This window comes from Ambystoma mexicanum, chromosome 1q (genome assembly GCF_040938575.1).
Source record: "Ambystoma mexicanum isolate Mex_15411 chromosome 1q, UKY_AmexF1_1, whole genome shotgun sequence".
Classification (NCBI taxonomy): Eukaryota; Metazoa; Chordata; class Amphibia; order Caudata; family Ambystomatidae; genus Ambystoma; species Ambystoma mexicanum.
In genome coordinates, this window is record NC_090922.1 from 1,097,472,746 (window position 1) to 1,097,495,222 (window position 22,477).

The 22,477-nt window shown below is 48.3% G+C and overlaps 1 protein-coding gene across 2 annotated transcripts in view; it reads left to right on the plus strand.

Annotated features, from left to right (window-relative positions):
• The window catches only part of BTBD8 (BTB domain containing 8), a 2,362,893-nt gene that overhangs the window by 2,337,292 nt on the left and 3,124 nt on the right, over positions 1-22,477 (plus strand). The window contains exon 18 of one of the 2 annotated variants that reach the window (XM_069641786.1): positions 16,084-16,405. The exons of the other annotated variant lie outside the window; for it this stretch is intronic. Within the exon in view, the coding sequence (XP_069497887.1) occupies positions 16,084-16,112 (29 nt within the window). The 3' untranslated portion in view covers positions 16,113-16,405. Of the gene's footprint in view, positions 1-16,083; positions 16,406-22,477 lie in introns of those variants that run through there. 2 annotated transcript variants of the gene reach the window in all.

A 22,477-nucleotide genomic window follows, 5' to 3' on the forward strand; every position in this document is an offset into this window, starting at 1 on the left:
GAAGTCTCCACTCTAGCTCTCTGTAGCTGGATTCTCTGACATTCAGTGTCCTTGTGTTGAAGTTCAAGATCCCTCTCTTTGAGTTCAAGATCCCTATTTTTGAGTATCACTTGCTGTGCCAACTCCTCCTTAAGTTCAGCTTCAGTTTCCAACTTTTTATATTCAAAGGCCAATGTCATCCTCAATAATTCAAGTTCCAAGGAATCCCCTGAAGAAACATTGTTGGGTTTTGGAATAGAGGTAGCAGGAGTGGTGGCACTCCCAGAAACAGATTCAATAACAACCCTAGGGGCAGGGTCCTCAATCGTTGCACCCCGCCTCCCCCTTCATCAAGAGATTCACAATCAGTCTGGTAGTCCACCAGGGCAGCTATCAGCTCAGCCCTAGACTTATCTTCAAAGTCTAACTCCCTGGCTTCACAAGCACTCTTGAGAGCCTCTAAGCTCATCCTAGTCCATTTACCATTTGCAATAGATTCCATTGCTTGTAATGTAGTTATCCTAGTACAAAACTAAACCTCAATTTCACAAAGTGTGGCTATTTTGTAAGTGGCAATGTTACACACTGATTCTTAAAACCATGAGCATTCCACTGCTGCCACCAGTGTCAAGACTCGTGGGGGGTTATCTGTACTCCTGCCCTCTATATGGCAGAGTAGAAGCATAGAGCACCCCAGCCAAGATTCTCTATTGTTGGTAGCAATGGACGAGCAATCAAGGCTTAAGCTCTCAGGAGGTAATGCGGGATGGTTCTTAAGTACAGTGTTGTCCCCAAGCCCCCACAAAGGAATGTCCGCACACTATGTTAGTGATAACACAGTTCTTTATATAAATAAGGTTCAGAATATATACAAATATTGTAACACACTTAGTGCTCAGGTAATACTAAAATGATAAATATGTACAATATGGCCACCAGAGGGCGCAGGCAAGATGGCTGCATGAGGCCCCTTTGAGGAGGGAGATAAAGGGGGTATGACAGGCAGACCCGGGTTCACTGCTTGGGAGCCACCACTGCACCAAGTCAGAAGTAAAAGGGATCTGGAGGATGCTCTCTGATGGTGAGAGGGACAGGTCCCCAGAGACATGTGTTCCATCGGGGAGGCATCCACCCCCATGTTGCCCATTTGGAGGAGCATAGCAATATAACCTGGAGAAGAGGGACCTGCTGGGGGTACCCCTTTCACTGTGAGAAACCTGTGAGATATCTCTGCCTGAGATGTGGGGCGTCCCTGGAGGTCGCAGTGCCCCCTAAGCAACCCGTGAACATTGGTGTGCAGTCCAGAGGAGCAAGAGCCAGTGCTGAGTTTGGGCACCCGAGGATCGGTGAGACCTTACCTATGACTCCTGGAAAATAAAGAAAGGGGGGAACGGAGAGATACCCTCTGAGCTGGAAGGGGGCCCTGGCTAAATTCCACTTCCATACTGAAGAAAACACGATGCCATCTGGAAGTGCACCCCTAGCACCAGCGGAGCTGTGCTCCATAAAATCATACATACAGACCATCCTGGAAGAGATTAGGGGGATGAGGACAGATATGGGGGCGAGGCTGGATGATCTGTCTACTAAGGTGTCCACCCTGGAAGAAAGAATGGACGGTGTGGAGGCCAACCAGGTGTCCACTGCGCTCCTGGAAACACAGGTGAAGGCCCGTTTCATGGAAATGGAACGACGCGAAGAGGAGCTACGCCTCAGGGTGGACGACATAGAAAACTGCGAGAGGAGGAATAATCTCAGGATCTTTGGACTGTTGGAGGTGGAGTGGGAGACCTCAGAGGGCCTGGAGACCAAGGTGCAGGACATTATAAGGATGGTGCAGAGCAAGGCGAAAGACTCATGATAGACAGAGTGAATAGAGCGGGTAGGGGCACAAGTGCTCCGCAGTCAGTCCTAGCACGTATGCACTACTATGGCGACAAGGTGAGGGTTCTTGAGAAAGCAAAGTGTCTCAGGGAAATAAATTATCGTGACTCCAAAGTGTCTATCTTCCAGGACCTCTCTGCCCACACGCTGTTGACGAGGAAGAAGTGTGGGGCCCTCACTAAGTTGCTGCAGGAAAGAGGGGTTCAATACCGGTGGGGGTACCCATTTGGGTTGGTCGAGTGGGACGGGGAGATGCATCATTTTGTGGCTGAGGACGATATCCAGCGACTCACGGAAGAGCTAGTCTACAGCCGAGGAGGCCCCTCATCGGATGTGGCGGCCAGGGGCCGGGCCCGGCTCGCATACCCAGAGGCCGGGCCCGGCTCGCAATCCCAGAGGCCCGGACTTGGTAAGAGGAAGGCGCAAGGGGAAAGGGAGCCGCAAGTTTCAGAAACTGAACACTCCCCCCCCGTGAAACGAGGACACTTGAGAGAACAAGATGCGGAATCTTGCGGTTCAGATAGGCCCTCACTGAGACACTGGTGACTGCTGACAAGCACAGAAGGAGCCGTCTCGACAAGGGGGGGAATCACTGTTGAGTTGTTAGATGCTGTCGGGAGGTTGACCAGCTGTATAGCTTGTTCGTTTGGTTTAAGTTCTAAACTGTTGAGAAGTGAAGAATGTCTTGTGGGTGGAGGGTGTGTAGTCTGGGGGAGGGTTCCGGGACGACAGGAGAAATGGCGCAGGGCTCAGCTTGGAATGGAAGGGGTTTAAGCGTATCCCTTTCGACCGGCTCAGAGAGATAGGAGTGGGATAGCTGCTACATATGATACCCAAGGCAGGGGAGGAACCCCTGATGGTTTGTTGATCACCCCCAGCGCGACTCGGTGGTGGGGACGGATGTCTCGATCAAGGGGAGGGGAAGTGAGGGTGGGGTACAGGCTGAGGAGCGGTGGGAGGGTTGGGCGGAGGGGGGAGAGAAAGAGGGGATGAGGGCAGGCAGAATATGCTATGGATTCTGTGCAAAGGGGAGGCAATGTGCCTAGTTGGACATAGGGGGAGTGAAGGGCAAAGGGTGAAGAGGGGTAATGGTTGAGGCAGTGGTGGGTACCCAGAATGTAAAGGGCTTGAATTCTCAAAATAAACAATCTCTCACAAGTAGTATGCTCCGCAAACAGACACTGATGGTCCTCTTCCTGCAAGAAACATACCATCGCCAGGGGCCGGAATCATTGATAAGAGGACAAGAGATAGGTGCGAACTTCTAGGCCTCTTATAGAACCTCTAAGAATGAGGGAGTGGGTGTACTGTTGGGCAAGTCATTTAATCTGGAAGCGATTGAGACTAGGAGGGGCTTTGGGGGGAGGTTCCTTGGTGTAAAAGGGACGCACGAGTATGCACGATCACGCTTGCTACCCCATATGCGCCCAATGTTGGACAGGTGGAGTTCCTACGCCAGGTGTTTAGGGTGGTGGGTGGGTGGGCAGAAGGAGTGATGTTGCTGGGGGGGGGGTTTCAATCTGATACTGGACCCCCAGCTGGATTGGTGGTCGGCTAAGGGTCGGGCACTGAGAGAATCCACATGAGACAACCTCGCCTTCAGAGATCTCCTGCAGGGCCATTTCTGGGTAGACATGTGGCGTAGGTCATGGCCGGGAGCAGGGGGCTACACCCTTTTCTTCCCTCCACACAAGTCATACACAAGGATTGATATCTTATTGGTCCCGAGCGAGCAGGAGGGGGAGGTTGGGGTCCCAAGGGTGGAAGCTATTACGTGGTCTGACCATGAACTAGTAGTGACAACCTGGTGACTGCCGGAGACACAGAGGAACTATAGATGGAGATGTAACAATACCTTGTTGAGAGACCAGGTGTTCTGGGAATTTCTGGGTAAAGAGGTGCAGTCTTACTTTGAGACAAATGGCCACATTCCGGTGCTTGCTCATTGCTGAAGGTGCCTGCAAAAACGGGAGAGGGTGATGATCGAAAGTAAGCTTCGAGAGGAGCTGAGGCTAATGCACCTACAGCTCAATCAGGGGTCTGTGTACAGGGAGGCATTACCGAGTGACATGAGGGACAAGAGACAAGAGCTACATACGGTCCTAATCGGAGAGGGGGAGCCGATTTTTATAAACAGTATCAATCGATACATTTGGCCAAGTTGTTCAATCTAACTGGGGAATGGGATACAGGCCCATCTCCCTCCTAAACATAGACGCCAAGATCTTAGCCAGAATCATGGTGACACATATGGAAGCTTACCTCCCTGGTTGATTCACCCGGATCAGGTGGGCTTTGTGTTAAACAGGCAGGGAGCAGACAGCATGCACAAAACCCTCCACGTTACGAGCTCACAGGAGGTGCGGAAGAAGGGGGCGCTTCCACTGTCCCTTGATGCCGAAAAGGCGTTTGACCGGGTGAGCTGGGCTTTCATGGGGAGGTCTTTGCATCCCTGGGGATGGGTCCAAGATGGACGGGTTGGATAGCGGCCTTGTATTCAGAGCCCACTGCTAGGGTTGTGGTCAACGGTAGAGAATCAGGGCTCTTCCCCCTGCAGCAGGGTATGCGTCAGGGAAGCCCCCTGTCTCTGCTGATTTATGTGTTAGTGATGGAGCCCTGGGACGTGACAGTTTGGGAAAATTGAGAGATTAGGGGGTTTGAGGTAGGTGGGATACACTGTAAGCTAAGCCTCTTCGCGGACGATGCGTTACTCTACATCTTGGATCCGTCCCACTCGGTCCCTCATGTGTTGGAAAGTCTGGAGGCTTATGGGAAGGTGTCAGGTTTCAAAGTAAACCTGGGGAAATCGGTGGTCTTCACGATTGATGGATTATCGGAGGAGGAAAGGGGCTATGTGGTGGTTTTGCCGTTCATGGTACAGAAGGAGATCTTTCGGTACTTAGGGATCCAGGTGATGCGAAATCCAAGGGACCTTTTCCGCAGTAACTTCCTTCCCCTATGGGCAGCTATGAAGTGTGATATGGAGAGATGGGTGGGGTTGGGGTTGTCCTGGATGGTGAGGCTAAATTCTGTAAACATGGTGGTTCTTCCCAAGTTCCTCTTCTTGTTCCAAATGTTGCAGGCACCAGTGCTCAAGTCTTTCTTGCTTGAGGTAAAGCAGACCATGCTGCGGCTCCTATGGGCATGGAAGAAACACTGGATTGCCTATGAAACGCTAATTTGGCCTAAGGATGAGGGGGGAGTTGGTTACCCCGACCTGGCTACATACTACAAAGCAACCTAGTTGCGAGTTTTGATAGATCACTTTAGCCCAAGCTCAGGGAAACAATGGGTAGCAATGGATAATGGGGTCCTGGCCCCTGTCACGCTGGATGAGTGGTTGTGGGTTCCCCTGACACGCATCCCGAACAGAGTCCTGCACCACCTTGTTTTGGAGGTTTTGTGGTCAATCTGGAAAGAAGGAGGGGACAACAGGTGGCTCAAGACGTGGCTTTCTGCCCAGAGATGCACCTGGGCTCCCCACTCAGGAATGGGATAGAGGAACCACTGGCATTTCAATAGTGGTACGCGGTGGGGCTCTGCAATTGTGGGTGGGAAATGCCTTTATAACTCTGGCGGGCTGGAGGATGCCTTGGGTCTGCGTAAGCTCTCGCCCTTCCATTTCCTACAATTAAAGGGGGCCATGTCTGAGGAGAGGGGGGGCCATCTTAGAGGGAATTGAACATTTTTGAGACGTTCTTGATTACACAGACGGGGGCCAAAGGGCTGATAGCAGGATTATAGAAGCTACTCCTTCTGGCAAGCCGTAGGGGGTCCTCCTCTTCGAGTGTCAAGTGGGAACGGGATCTGGGCAAGGAGACTGGGGACACGATATGGAACCAGATGTGCAGGAGGGCCTACCGTTCCACCATGTCTCAGCAGTATAGGCACCATGCCCTTAAACTCCTCTATAGGTGGCGCTACCTCCCGGTGATGATAGCACGGATGAGAGAATGAGAGAAGGGTATGACCCACACTGTTGGAAATGCCAGCGCGAGAGGGGAGATTACATACATATGTGGTGGTGAGCCTGTTCTAAGGTGAGGACATATTGGAGGGAGGTCCTTTCTTGGATAAAGAAGGTTGACAGTATTCAGAGGAACCTCTCCCCGTGGCTCATTCTCTTTGGGGTTACCACGGAAAGGGAGCCCGCAGAAGAATGGGATCATATGCTTCACATTATGCTAGTTGCAGCGAGGTGCTGCCTGGCCTAGCTGTGAAGAGTCAGTGCATGCCTGTGGAGAAGGAATAGGTTTCCAAGATCTGTGCCATATATGACATGGAGTTCCTCACCAACCTCCTGGCAGACTCAAGGATTAATATTGAGGGTGTTTGGATCCCTTTTTTTGAGAAATCTGGGCGGCCCAATCGGATGGGTTAAGGAGTCTGAGGGGGATGGGAAGGTGGAGGAAGATCTCAATTTGGGAAGGTGGCATCGGTGGATAGAAGGCCCAAGGTGTGGAAGAAGGGAGAGATTCATGTGCCTTGTGTTTTGGGGTACCTAGGGAGGGAACCCTGATTTACAATGGAAGTGTTGTTAAAATGTCCAACTTTTCGTGTGATGTACAGGCTGGAAATCCATGGCAAGGGGCATGGGGGTAGGGAGATATTACTGTTGGAGTTACCGAGGAATGCAGTAGCTTTGTTTTGTGTTGTTATAACTAACATGCTAATAATATTTGATTTTCAGAAAATATATGCACAATATCTATGTGGTACCACAATTGACTCTTGACTGCTGACAGTTATAAATGACATACAAGTCTAATAACAATGTGAACCAACACTAGACATGGGAGGAAAACAAGTTGGGTTAAACAATTGGCAGAATACTTTGTCCCTTCCACGAGACACAGTTCTGTATGAGGATCCCCCCACCTGGGCAACCTGTAAATAAAGTATATTTACAAGCCCAGGCCATATATTGTTTAAAGGACTCTTGTTTCCTTCTAAAATGTTCTACTACCCCAATTTACCTAGTTTAGCAGAGTTCGAAGTCGAGTCGTCGACGGATCCTTCTTGAGTGAACTCCCTTTAAGGCAGGAGCCACAGATCGTTGAGATTCCTCAAGGAAAAGGTGAACACTGTCATCGAGGGCCCAGCTGCGACTTTGCGGTGCTCGTCGATGATCGGTTGTGGACTTCCTGTGAAGATGAGGCGTGCGGTGCTGCTCGATGACAAGAGTTTGTGGCAGCAAAGAGTACTTAATGAAGAAAGTAGGCCCAGCAAGGGCATCAGGTAGTTGGTGTTTGGTGTCGGGGATCAGGACTCGACCACGGCTGACTTTCGGCTCTTCGTCAGAGTCCTTGTGGTCTTTGGGTAGTGGGAAACCCACCGGCCAATTCTCCTCGGTTCGTCAGCAACCTTGACTTTCTCCGGCGGGACAAAGCAGTCGACGGTGATGAGCAAGGGAGTCCTTGATTTCAAAGTGCCTAAGGCAATGGAGCGTTGCAGCTCCGGACAACAAGGTTACATCAGTTCTCTGAACCTCGGTCAATGGTGATGGTCGTCGATGGCCTCGACGTCCTGGTGCTTCACTTCAGATTCCTCGGCGGTCCCCGTTTCCGGTCGGCAGCCTTTTCGAGGACTGACTTCAAGGGAGCCTTGGTGAAGGTAACCTGGTGTGTGATGGTCCCTCGTAGCTCGAGAAGAGGTCTCCTAGCCAGGTCCTCTCTTGGATCAGTCCTTCAATGCACGGCAGCTTTCAGTTTGCGTCAAGGGAAAGCAGCAGCAATTCTTCTTCCGGCTCGGCTTCGAGAACAAGCATCAAGTTTCGACTTCAGCTTCGTAACCATTCCACTAAGTGAAAGGTCCCCAGATATACTCTTCTGTCTTTCATTCACACTGCTGAGCCAGGCTCCGGCAGCCAATCATTCAGAAGAGCATTCAGCAGACAGACAGCCAATCAGGCTCACAGTGCATTCAGGCCATTCTTCTCCATCCAGACACTCACAACAAGGAATGTGGTTTGGGACAAGCACTCCACACTGCATTCATACCGGTTTCGGGCAGGGCTGTCTCATACATTGTGTTACACACCAGAAACCAGACACCCATAGCATGAAATGTATATTGGTCAAACACTCCATTCACCCAGGTCCCACGGGTGTACCTACAACATACAGTCATTGGGAAGGCTCCAGCCTGTTTGGCCTGGACTTCCCCACAATACCATATATGGAACGGTGTCTAGTCAAATGGTGGACAGACAAATGGTCGACAGACAAATGGTCGACACAATTTGGTCGACAGGTCAAATGGTCGAATTTCTTTTAATTATATATATATTTCTTAGGTTTTCGTTTAGGGAAAAAAGGGTTTTTTTAGCAAAAAAAAGGGGGTTGGGGGGGCCCCCTTAAAAAAAAAAAATGTGAAAAAACAAAACAAAAAATTCGACCATTTGACCTGTCGACCTTTTGGTGTCGACCATTTGTCCTGTTGACCATTTATATTCGACCAAATGGCCTAGAACCTATAGAACATCCACCCAAAAGCCAGTCAGGGGAAGGGACAGAGTCAGGGCCTCCCAGGTCAAACAAGGTAATAGGTAACAGAAAGCAAGAGGCCACAGAGGCCATCTTGTCTCCTATCAGGAATCAACTGATTCCAATAGCAGGGCCTGGGTATCCCAAAATGGAGGATACTCAGACCACCTGTCAAATTCAGCATGGAGCTGCCACCACCCCATACCCTGCTATGTGGGCCACACACAGGTGCCCAAAAACCTACACTAGGGGTACGGATTGTACCCCTACCCATGATACATGATATGATATGAAAGGTTATTTATAAAATGCTTAATACCCAGAGGTTTCTAAGCGTGGACCCGGGGATCGAACCTGTGTTGCTCCGCGTCGTCTTGCTTCCAAGGTGAGCACGTTGCCACCGAGCTATCCTCCCGAGACCCATGGGTGCCATAAGGGTATCCCAAGGTCTGTTCGCCATGACCAAAAAGAGGAAGAGCTGCACTGCCAGGAGTCCCACATGGACTTCTGTGCAGAAAACAACACAGAACACACATGAAAAAGGAGTACAGGACAAGGACAGGGAGTGCCTGTCCCTCCATTGCATTTCCAGCATCACAGTAAGGAAGTGGGCGACCAGAGAGGTACAGAAGGTCAGGGATGACAGGGGAGATGTGGAGACTGCAGAAGGATTGGCGAATTCCTTGCAGCTTTTAAAGAGTTCGCCAGAGTTGTTAGTGGCCCCACAGATGCAGGTTTGGATTTGAGCCCTCTTCTTCGAGTGAATAGAGAGTCTGTATAGCCTTTGGAGCAGGCGACAGGCCAGTTTGTCAGAGGATGTGTAAGATGCCCGCTACGTCCGCTCAGCCACTCTGCACTTGCGTTTCAGAGAAGCCAGGTCGGAGTCATACCACGTGTTGCACTTGGAGGCAGGCTTCATTCGGATCCTCATGATTGGGGAAAGGATATCCAGGGTGTTGGTGATAGAAAGGAGAAGATTAGCGAGTGCAGAGTCAGTGTGGGAGTCAGTGGCAAGAGTTGGAGGGGGAATGAAAGTGGCAGCAAAGGCAGCAACTGACACACGTGTCATTGGTCGAATGACGGAGAAGGAGACAGTGCAGGCAGATGCTTAGTGGGGAAAGGTCAGACCAAGAGAGAGGGGTAGTAGAAGGGTTGGAGATAGGAATGTCTGAGGAGATGAGAGCATCCAGGTTATGTCCGGCGGAGTGCCTCAGACCAGAAGGATGAATAGTGAGGGAGCGATTGTCGTTGAGCTTGCGGAAGAGTCCAGTGGCCGCCTCGGGAGAGTCAAGGTGAATATTGAAGTCACAGAGGAGAAGTTTGGAGGTAGAGGCAAGAAGGGAAGAGGTGAGGTCTGACCACTCTGAGAGGAATAGGGCGACCAGGCCAGGGGTCCTGTAGATGGTGGCGAGAGTCACATAAAGGGTTGGAGAGATGTGGGCCTGCAGGGAGGCATTCAAAGGACGAGTAGGATTGAGTGGGAATGATAGTAGCAGGGATACAGTCAGGGAAGATCAGGTCTACTCTACCTCCAGGCCAGTTAGGCCTGGGCTTGGAGAGGATCTTGTAAGCCTTAGGCAGGAGTGTGTCAAAAGCAGTGACAGAGCTGGCAGTGAACAACATCTCAGTGAGGGCAAGAACGTCCAGGTAAAAGTCTTCAACAAAGAGAAAGATATCAGAAGCATGTTTGATGGCAGAAAAAGAGTTGAGGGTAGCAAAGTGGACCTGGTTACCACCTTTGAAGGTCTTTCGAGGAGGGGTACAGGGAGGTGGTAAGCCCATCGAAGGTGGAGAAGGGGCAAGGGGTAAGGCAGCCGGAGGAGTGCCGGGAGAGGGCAGGAAGTTGATAAGAGATGGAAGATGCTTATCAAGAAGGATAAGGTTGGGCTGAGAGCCCTGGGCCATGACAGTGCCATTGTGATAGACATTAATGATGCACCTAGAGGAAAACAAGCCCAACAAGAGCACTTCCCATCTATTGCTTCCATTAATGGTAGACAATGAGAAAGGAGAGAGGACAGGGACCATATGTGGGGTCCATAGGTCCTGATAGGGAGCGACAAAGAGGACGTCGGTGACAGTCTGCCGGGAAGACACGTTGCTGTAGGTGTCAGTGATAGGCAGGCCTGGATTGGAGACCAGGAGATATTTTTTGAACATTTTCCTTCCAGGCTTTCAGAGGGAGGTAGGATAGGTCATATGGTTACAGTTGGAGTATATAGGTGAGATGGAGAGCATCATGGATGGAGGGAGAGTGCAAAAGATGGAAAGAAACAGGGGAGAGAAACAACGAACTGCACAAAGCATGACAAACTCACAAGGCGGCCTAGCAGCAGACAGATGCTGATAGACAGGAGCAGACAGTGAACTTTCTGGACTTTTCAGGGCTGCATATGGCAAGTCAAGCCCTCCTTCCAATGGGACAGATGAACGAAGGCAGTGGGCAACGGCCTTACGTTCTGAGTCAATAACGCCTTCAGGTAGGTATATATCATCGCAGCAAAAGCCTCCTTTTGAAAGTTAATGGTACTATCTGCCTCCGTAGAGGTAGTAATCATATATCTACTACACTCCAATCAGGTATCCCAGTAGCAAAATAGTAGCGGAGAAGTCAGAAGAACGAGACATCCCAGGTTGCTGAATAACAGGTGGGATGCTTGAAGCAGGTAGAGACTCCCCATAATTGATGCAGTGACAAGGGAGACCACACAGCCCATGTTATCACACTGGGCAATCCCAAACATCGCTCTCTTGCCAGTTGTTGCAGGCCACAGAGCAAGACCCTCACTGATGCACTACTCAATCACATCTAATGGAGACTGGTGAAAGGCTATCCGTGCCAGCTGTGAATTGGCCCATCGCAGGGACCAGACTGAACATTCTGCCAATCCCCTTCTGTTCAGCCTTCTACCTGCTGGGTGCAGGACGGCCTAAGGAGGTCCTAAGCACCTGTCAAGGGACCCTTTGTTCCATCTTACTGCCTTATTTGATCCGCTTCAGACTGCAAGTTCCAGACTGCTGCTAAACTTACAGCAGCCACTCTGATGTGCCTCTCCTCATCTCACATCTGTAACAAGCTCATATGCCAAGCGCTCACTCACCGCTCTGCTCAGTGATTGCCGCCGACCTCAAAGCCATGCCGGCAGTTCCACCTTTCAACTCGGTCGGTTGTTGTGAGGCAGGTACCATCGTGCTGTAGACACTATATAGAATGTAGGGCGCGTCGGCTCACATGGATCTTATACAGGGTGGCCGTCGCAACCTCAACCACACACTCTTCAGATGCAGTCTTAAGCGACTGAACGCTCTATCTGATGCCTGCCCAATGCCAGGGTATTCAGCTGCTTGCACAGGCGGGCGGAGATCTCTGTTATTCTGAGCGGCTCTGCAGCTCCTGCTGCAGCTGCCTGTGGTTGTCTCTTCACTTCGCTCTCACAGATAGCTGCTCCCGTCTACCGTGCCCCTGGCCGACACTGCCCCGAAACAAGGATCGGAGTGCAGCGCTTAACTCTATCTGCCTTGCCATCATGCTGCACCACAGTCCGCACCCGCACAAGTCTTCCTGGCCTCTCTCCGATGCTGCATGCTCGGCGTTTCAGCTGCCCAAACAGGCCCCACATTGCTCTGGTGGCCGCTCGAGCAAATCGATTCATAGGAAGGACATCAGAGATTCTGGGTTGCGGCTCCTCTGTGCAAACATGTTCCATCTACCAGGGCAATTTTAGCAGTAGATCTTGCCGGATTTCCATGCCTACGAGCGCAGCTGTGTAGCTAATCAGCCATCTTGCTGGTGTCAGAATGAGTCAGGCGGTTCAGATGGCACTAGGTGCAGGTAGAGGCCCTTCTCACGGCTGCATGGGCATCATGGATGACCACTTGGCCTTCTCTCAGGGAATGGACAAATTGAGGAAGAGAGTGGCACATTAAGGAAAAGGGGGAAGAAAGAAGACCTGCAGGGCACACAGCGCCCAGACGCCCCCGGGTACACCACACAAAAAGCATAGTGGCAAGAGAAGGGTGAGGTCATGGAGCAGATATGGCCAGGAAAGCTCCGATGAGTCCACAGATGAGAGCTGGTAGAGCAGCAAAGATTCATCTGTCAGAGGTCTCGTCCTCCAACAGTGCCAGGAAGCACAGGAGCAAAAGAAGCAGGCCATCAGCCGAAAAGGCACAGGGGGAGGAAAATCGACCTCGATGCATTAATCCGCCCCAGGTCTTTAGAGTGGGAACCACCTAGCGACATTAAAGCCTACTTGAGGAAGAGGCTGAGGGCGCTCTTAAGTAAGGAAGCCAGAAATAAGATGCAGGCAGGGTGCCCCAGGCCCAGACTGCCAGAGGGGGTGGCAGAGACCCCCAAAATTGATGAGTGCATGCTGACCTTCATGGGGAGGTACAGCAAGGACGTTCAGAGTGGAATAGATATGTCATGGAGCGCATGCCAGGACAAGCTATTCAATGTGGTTGGACCAATCACAAAGATATGGCAGCTAGATGAGGCCAAGCAAAAGAAAGTTGATAGATCCTGATGTGGTGTCAGGCTGGGCGCAGAGAGCAATATGTTTATATTGCCAAAACGACCAAGAGAAGACGGTCCATCCTAATGAAAATTGACTCCAAGCCAGGTGAGCTGGCCTGTCTGAAGCAGTGGCGGTAGCCAAGGGGAAGTTAGTTGGTGAGACTTTCATCAAAGACATGGCCAAATTTGCGAATACCTATGCTACACTAGACAAGGCGCAGGCCTCCTTGAAAAAGATCTTTGGCAGAAAATGATTCGATAAAGCTGGCAGAGGGAGGTGCTGTTCGGCCAGATGATATACATCATACAGGCCTTCTGGAAACAGAGCGCAATGGAGAGAGCAGGAGGACCGCCGCGTCAACCCCTTTGAGGCAGAGGCTGGAGGTCCAATGGCAAACAACATCACAGTAACACAGCTAAGCAAATGGGCCCAGAATGCAGGAATTCATGCTAGGCGCCGACATCCTGCCTGTAGGGGGGGGGCAGAGGCGCAGTGTTTACACAAGTGGAGAGAGGTATCTGGAGACTCCTGGATATTGGAAACAATACAAGGTTTCTGGTTAAAATTCTTGTAAAAACCAGTGCAGGCGTATCCACCAAGACCAATCAACCTTACCAGGGAAGATAAAATTCTATTAGACAGCGAGATAGAGAAACTGCGGCAAAAGAATGCCATCGCACCAACAGCAGTGGTGCAGGGAGGTTTCTTAAGCAACATATTTTTGGTAAAAGGCAGGTGCAAGGACAGGCCAGTAATCAACCTCACAGCGATAAATGCCTTTCCAATATGCAGACATTTCAAGAGGGAGGGAATTAATCTGCTGAGGTACATACTCCAGAGAGGGGACGCTTATCTGACAGTTCCCATAATTCTGAATAAACGTCATCTAGTCCAGTTTCTCTGGAGAGGACAGAGATGGGAGTTTATAAGCCTACTGTTCCGGCCTGCATCTGCTCCTTGGTGCTTTACCAAGCTGATGAAGCCAATGGTCGGACATCTCAGGGAACAAGGCATCAGATTGATTATATACCTGGATGACAAATGTTTAATGTGCCAGGACAGAAAACTGCGCCTGGAGCAGGTGAGGACCGCGACCGACTTGTTGCAACAGTTGGGGTTTCTGATCAACTGGGAGAAGTCTGAGTTAATCCCGGCCCAGTCAAAAGAAATTCTGGGTTTCATTGTGGACATAGGACAGGAAACCCTTAAGATTGCCCATAAAGAAGGTGTACTCCATCAAGAAGGAGATAAAGGCCATGATGGCGAAGGATTCGATATCCGTGCGGGGACTAGCCAGGTTAGTAGGCCGTCTATCATCATCAATCCAAGCCATATTTCCAGGCCCCCTTCATTATCGAGCGTTGCAACGCTTAAAAAAAAAAATACAACATCTCAGACAGGGACTGCCTTACGAGCAGAGAGTCCCCATTTTGCAAGAGGCGAGGATGGAACTGTGGTGGTTTCACCATGTGGAGGCCTGGAATGGGAGGGTGATATTTTGATTGTCCCCGGCCCTCAGTATAAAGTCAGACGAAAGCTGATGGGGCTGGGGAGCCCGGTGCTGCATTTTGACAACAGGAGGAAGAGCTAGCCCTCCACATCAACTGCCTCGAATTGCTAGCAGGCTAATTTGCAGTACAATGCTGGACCCAAGAGAATACCCAATGTTCCATTCTTCTCAAGATCGACAATGTTTCCACGGTCAGGTATATCAATCGCCTGTGCAGGACGGAGTCCAAGATGCTAGCGCAGCTAGCAAAAGTCTTTTGCCATTAATGCCCTCAGAGGAGGGTCAGCGTGATGGCAGAGCACCTGCCAGGTGTTCAGAACCAGGAAGCAGACTGAAACTCCAGACACCTGAGGGACTCCAGCGATTGGCAGCTGGACGAGACAGTATTGCAAGAGATCATGAGTCGGCCCATGTCAGATGGATCTGTTCACGTCAAGATTGAACAGGAAGCTGACACTGTTAGAGGTGTCGTACAATATACAGATCTAACTGCCCTGAAGTACATCGTGCAGGGACCATCAAGAGAGTACCACCCTCTGGTTCAGACAGGGAGTCTGCGGCTACTAGCATGGGCAATTTCAGGGAATCCTGGACTAAGCCAGGACTTTCAGGAGAGGTCCATCAGAGAATCCTGGGCTCTCTGAACCAAAAAGCCTATAAAGGCGCATGGGCTAAATGGCATAATTGGTGCATGGAGAGGGATGTGCATCCCGTTTGAACAGATGTAGTTCATGTAGTTTACTTTTTGGCCAACCAGGTGGCTCAGGTAGAGCGTACCGAACAATCAACACATATTGTTAAGAGATTTCTGCTGGACATGAGAGGGTTGAGGGTAACCTGTAGGCGAACATACACTTGTATGTAGGTTTATCAATGGGATGGTGCTGAGGTTGTTCGAGGTATGGCCTGACAATGAAAACCTATCCCGGAAGGATGTATGTGCAAATCTGATACCCGACTCTGCTTAATTTCATGCAAGAGGGCGTTGGATGTCAGAGCCCCAGAAGTGGACAGAAAGTCCTTTTCGCCAGCAGGCATAACCTTTTATATAACAAGAAGGACTGAGTAAGGGATCAAGACAGTTGATTATGCAGCATTTCCAGATCAACCTAAACTATATCCGGTCAGATGAAAATATGTCAGCACAATTCATACCTGCAGGGGAATCTCAGTTAATAATAGCTGTGAGGAAACCTTTTACAGTGGTGTCTACAGCTACCTTGGCAAGATGGGTAAAATGGTGCGTGAGTGAGTCTGGCATCGATGTAAAACAATATGGAGCACACTCAATTAGGGGTGCCATGGCATCCACAGCATTCAAGAAGGGGGAACGCCTGGAGGACATTTTGAAGACAGCTGATTGGTCGAACAAGTCGACTTTTAAGAATGTTTATTTTCGACCGATCGACCAGGTGTCTACGTTGATGGTGAGCAAGCTTTAAACTAGCATAATCAGAGCATAATCAGAGCCTCTGGGTTTTGACATAGAATACAGATTTTCAATACTATCGTAAAAGAAAGTAATGATTCTATTAAAGGCGCAGAGGTTTAGGATTATCCCACCCTAAAAACCGCAAAGCTAGACCGTCATGGTTTGAATGCAGAAGACAGATTATATTGAAGCATTGATTGCATGTTTGATATGTATGTATGGGATTCCCCAACTAGTCAATGGGGGATTTCAATGATACTGTTTATGTCTTGACAGGTGCAGAACCCAAAGCGTCAGGATCATGAAAACTAGGAGATATTTTTGTTGAAGTTCAAGCGTTAACCGGTTGGGACACAAGTTTCAGTTATGGATCAGCTAAAGGAAGAGGATGAAAGAAGGAATTCAAGGGATGTTATAACGGACTATGGACTGTGATTGGATATATAAAGTCGGTGGAATCAGTAACCAATTAACAACAAACTACAACATTTGTTTGATTCTTGGAAATTGTAGTTCTTGTTACTGTTCATGGTTGTAATGTGTTTTTTATAGGCTGCTTGAGAAGTAAAGAGTTGAAATTAGCATAATCCTCTGCCTTTGTGTATTCAATAGAATCATGACTTTCTATTAAGATAGTATTGAAAATCTATATTTAACAGTGTCAAAATTACCCCTTGACCCTTTTAGTTTTGGCTATTAGGTAGCGCTGGCTACCTATAAAGCCGAAAATATTGTCATTAAAATAAGAGCTATAACAGCAGAGCTTGAAATAGGGGCTTTGCTTGTAGGGTTGTAATGCTTTTCAATGCAGGTTGACATATGAGGATGATAGATTTATGTAGTTTGGCTATGTGTCCCACCCATTTAACGGCCATTGCTAAGTGAAATCTATAGGTTTTTCCTCCCATTCCCTCCCATTTTCACTCCAACCACACCTCTTTTGGACTCTGGCTAAATTTCTACTGTGTGGTGAATTTGTCAGCCATTTATACTTCCAAAGTGGCGGCCGCCATTTGTTAATGGTATTTAAAAGTTATTTGGCTTGATTGATGCTTTAAAAAATATTTACTACACCTTTTAACTTATGTTACATATTTAAATGTATTTTATATTAAAAATAACCAAGTTACTGTATAGTTACGTTTTGTTCTGAAAAGATCCATGTACTGATGTGTTTGGGTTGGTCTAGTGTGCAATGATCGGTAATCGCCGGAACCACCCCCACCCATGAGGTTGCTTTTAAGGCCCACGGGAGGGGAATCCCGACAACCGAGAATATAGAAATACTGGATGTAATCAGCATGACTACAACAACAGGAGAATCTTCTCCCACAAACCTGCAACGGACAATGCCAAGCTTACTGCTAATTAAATATAATAGGCCCACTAAGAAGATACAAATAAGGAGCACTAAGGTGAAGAATAGTAAGCCACTGGGCAACGCTCTGACCAATACTCTAAAAATTATGTTACTGAACACTGGGTCTTTTAATTAAGCATGCAATCGAGGTAGCCACACATATTGAGGAAAGTCACATTGATATTTGTGCTGTACCTGAAACTTGGAGCAATGAGGCAGCTGGACCTTCACTAGAGTTAGCAATTCCTACGGGATATAGAATCCTAAGGAAGGATAGGAAAGAGGGTCGAGGCAGTGGAGTCGCCCTTATATTTAGATCAGAACTTAATATATGGGAAACCAAAATAGAAGACACACCAGGATCGGAACTCCTGATAGTTAAAATAGGGATCAGTCCCGAAACTACCCTTAACTTACTGCTTATCTACAGAGCTCCCAAGAGCGATCCAGATTTTCCCGATTAATTCTGTAATTGGGTCTTACCGATGCTCAAGCCCAACATAAAAATAATAATAATGGGGGACTTCAATCTGTGGTTTGGGAATAAGGTTGATGCCAATGCAGGGCTATTAGAGGAGGCATTACACTCTCTTGGTTTTGACAACTTGGTTAACACGCCTACCCACACAAAAGGTCACATCCTGGATTGGCTGGCAACACACAATGTCATGGGCTCATCCTTGGTAAGGTAACACACATGTCATGCCCCTGGTCAGATCATTCTTGTATCTATTTTCATATAACTAACAAATTGTTCTCTAAGAGAATCATGAAGGCCAGGGTATCTAAGCTGTCTAGAAATTACAAGAATTTAACACGGTAAGTACTCAAACTGTGGGTAACAACCTTGTCATCTGAGATCTTGAATATAGAGACATTAAATGGGATGACCCAATCATTTATTAACACTTTTCACAACATATCAGAGTCACTAGCCACGGTTAAGAGGACGTTCTGCCACGAAGGACATAAAGACAACAAGTGGTTCTCTGCAGAAATTAAAAAACTTAAAACAGAGAAAATATAGGCTTTCTATTCCTGGAGAAAAAGCCAAAAGCCATTGGACCTCATACGTTATAGAAATTCAGTCAAGACTCTCAAGACAGCTATTATAGAAGCAAAAAAAGAAACAATTAACAACAGAATTACAAAGTTCACGTCAGATACTAAAGAAATCTTTAAAATTCTAAGAGAACAAGAATCCCCCATAAAGAATAATTGAGAAAAAATGAGGATTGGTGCACCACCATCCAAGAAGCAATGTCCAATAAACTTGTTAATATCAAAAAAGATATAGAGGCGAAAAAAGAATCCCTGAATATCCAGATAAACTTGGAACAGATCCAGCCTCCCACTACATCACAACCAGAAGGGCAATTTCATTCTCTCCTATATCTTAGGAAGAGCTAGGCAATGTGATTAGAGAACTGAAACCCACCAGTTGCAACGGAGGCCCTTGCATGGCTATGATTATTAAAGAATGTCCTGACATCCTAATATCTGCACTCATAAAATGTGTAATGCCTCATCCGGTCTCAAACATGCATGGGTCACACCATTGCTAAAAAAAAGCGGAATCTTTGCCCCGCAACCCCAACCAACTACAGACCAATTACAAACACACCCTTCCTCCTCAAAATCCTGGATAGGGTGGCCTATGACCAGATTTCACATCATATTAATAATCGCCGTATTCTGAACAAATTTCAATCACGGTTCAGGCAGGGTCATGGTACCGAAACGGCCCTCCTGGACATAAAGTCCAATCTGCTAGAAAGAATGGACAGCACACTTATATCACTGCTTGTTAAGATGGATTTCTAAACTCTGACCTGGTGGCCAGAAGTTCAGAAGTTCAGAAGGCCAGCCTAGTTTCTTGGAACAGGGTAACCTTTGGACAAGCCAGACCAATCAAGCTAGCTTTGGCAGGCTCAGGTGAGGGTGACTGAAAGACCTCAATGAGCACACAAAGCAAGGACACTTACAAATTACTCCAGACAGGTGTTATATAAAAAATATAGACACATTTATTACAAGGCCTTTGTAACATAGACCATAGCAACAGAATCACAGTAACACTAAGTAAACCAACACATCACAATCAATACAATATATATACAAGACCATTGGGGTCCAAAGGGTTAGATGCATGAAATATGTCGACAAACTAGTTGGGAAGCAAACAGGCAGTGCAGATAATCTTTGGACCCAGTTCAACATCGAGAATACACCTAACTAAGAGGCAGTCCAAGCCCTAAGAAGAGAGGAGCTTTGTGCTCAATAGTACATGCAATGAAAGTGCATGCGGTTGTGCCAATGGCAGAATAGGGTCTCTTCAGGGGTCTCTAGCAGCTCGGTAAGGTGGATGAGGCGATGCATAACAAGTTCCCACTATTCAAGGAGGACCTCCACTTGAAGGCAGAGGCAGTTCAAGAGTTCGGAATGGAGTTGCTATTTCGCAATAGCAGTGGAAGGGTGAGGGGCCCCCAGGGGCCACTTGTGTGTAAAAATGGGCCCTTGCACTAGGGACGACTGGTTGGGGTATTGAGTACTCACTGGTCCCCGACGCAAGCAGACCCAAACTTCGGCAGGTCAGTCCACTTCGTTTGTAGGTTCGAATGTGGCAAAAAGGACATCTCGGTACCTTTTAGTACCTGAGACACAGCGATGATTCCCAAACGGGACAGTGGCGATTTCTCCGCTCAGGGTGGATGAATCGACCCAGTTTCACTGCAGCAGGCGTCGGGGGCAAGAGGGTCACAAATGCAGCGGACTTGCAAAGGACGTTGTCACGGCAGGGCAACACGGTAACCGCGTTCACTCTGGTCCTGGTGCACTAGTCTCACTTCAGACCTGGAAACGCCAAGTGTACGGAATTCGGTGTGGGGGTGCCGTGGACACAGAGCTAGCAGTATACCAAGTTTCAAGGGCCTTCTCGAAACGGCGGCAGTGACAGAGCAAAGCAACTGGGTAAGCTGGTCAGTCCACTGGTTGGCTCAGGGACACTTCAGAGAAAGCTTACTTGCAGGTTTTGATGAAGGTGCCAAGAATAGTTGGTCCCACTATTCCAATGGGTCGAAGCTTCTTCGCAGACCTTCTAGGATGACCAGCTGCAGAGGGGTCCCACAGGACGACAGTGGGCTCAGGGTGCCAAACCTTCCAGCGGGTCACCAGCGGTTCCTCGACTCGGCTTCGTGTTGCAGGGTACTTGGATCCTATCCTTTGTTCAGTGAGGACTCAGGAGATCAACATGGTACTGGTGTTTTCGGCCTCCTCTTATCCAAAGTTCCCTTTGCGCCAAAACGGAGAGGAACCAATGGGCGATCTGCTCACAAACATACACTCCATACGTGGACCAATCACGAACCACGGTGGTCCCAGGCATTCATGCCACTCCAGACTCTCTGGCACCCAGGATGTGTATTGGAACCAGCCATTCCAGCCCACATCCTGGAGGCACACACACAAGGCATGCAGAAACCCGCGAAAGCATTGGGATTCGCGGGAAAGTGCATGTCCAAATAAGGACTGACCTGGGTCGATTCAACCTGGGGAGGTGAAGGGGCAAGATGGCCAAAGGACAGGACAAAGAACCTCGTGGCAAGGCCATTTTGGAGCCAGGCCACCTATTCGTGCCTAACGTGGTTAACATGGCAGGAAAGGGTTAAAAAGAATGCGAAAAGATAGCTGCCAACAGTCCTATCCATGACACATCTGCACATGTCATAAAAAGTCCAGCGAGAGTTTCTAGGGCCTTTGGAAATTACTACAGACCCAAGGGTGCTGTATGGTAAAATGCATTGCAAACTTGTTACATGTTGCACACAGTTGCAACATGAGGAAAGGACTAAGGGAAACAAAGTCTCCCAGTACTGACTGTCTTAAGGGGATGTCAGTTTCCCCATAAAAAGTTAGCGAAAGCCCAGAGGAGTGCAGCTGAAGGCTGTGCTTCTCTGGCAAAGTCAGTCAATGGTATGGTGTCTAAACAGCAGCAAACGTTTGGGGGTTGACACGTGGAGGGAAAATTACATACAATTATGAAATCTTTCCTAACACTGCTCATGATTCTAGATCTTTCCGCAGTGTTTGACCTGGTAGACCATGATATACTGGCACCAGGTTGAAAGATGTTGCTGGTTTCTCTGACCAGGCTACTCAGTGGATGATATCATTCCTGAGCGGGAGACAATGTAGAGTGGCTAGTGGGGAAGCAGAAGCTAAACCAGTTACCTTAGCTTTTGATGTACCACAGGGGGATGTGTCTCGCCTATTCTATATAATATATTCATGGTTCCCTTCGACCTTTTGGAAGAGAATAATATTGTATTTACGAATTACGCCGATGACACACAATGTGTCATCTCTGTAACAGGATCACATAGAGACAAGAAACAGTTATCAGCGGCATCTATGACGTCATACAGAATTGGATGATTCAAAACCATCTGCATTAAACAATGGAAAAACAGAACTGATGTTGGTCAGCTCGAACCAGAAACTGGTTCGAGCAGACCAACATCAAACAGCAAACCACAAACTCGACATTTTGTAAAAACATTAGGAATAACTCTGGACAAAAATCTAAATTTAAAAGCGGAAGTCAGCAGCTTGGTGTCGGCTTCATCATATTATATAAAACTGCTTACACACTTACGACCATTCATTACCCAAGATAATGCAGAGACGATCGCTAGAGCCATCATAGGATCAAAAATCGACTACTGTTGTAGCCTGTTAAGTGGTATTGCACAATATGAAATCCAACGGTTTCAGGTCATCCAAAATAGCGCAGTAAGAGTGATCAAAAAACTGAAATTAAGGGATCACGTATTAGAGGCCAGACGTAACCTACATTGGCTACCTATTGAGGCAGGAATTACCTTCTGGTTGATGGTGATTACTCACAAATGTACTTTGGGCAAAATGCCTGGCTACCTGCAAGACTGTATCGTGGAAAAGAAAAAACAGAGATAGCTCAGATCCAGCAACTCGGCACAGCTCATGACACGCAAAAAAAACGAAACCCTTAAGCAGTATTGCCGCCTCTCTGACCTGGAATAAACTCCCTTGTGAAAGTCAGCCCAATTTACTGGGGTACCCCCTTAAATATATTGGGGTACCCCTAACCATGCTCACACCAGAATGAATGCACCCTCTAGGGAATTAAGGCCAAGGGTCTATCTTGCAAGGACAACAAAATGTAATCTGTGCAAAGATGTGGAGGGGGGTGGCAGAGGACTCTGCCCTCCCGACCAGCATTCTATCTTCCATGGCCGGCTCCTGCAGACTAATGCCAAGCAGGAGCCTTAT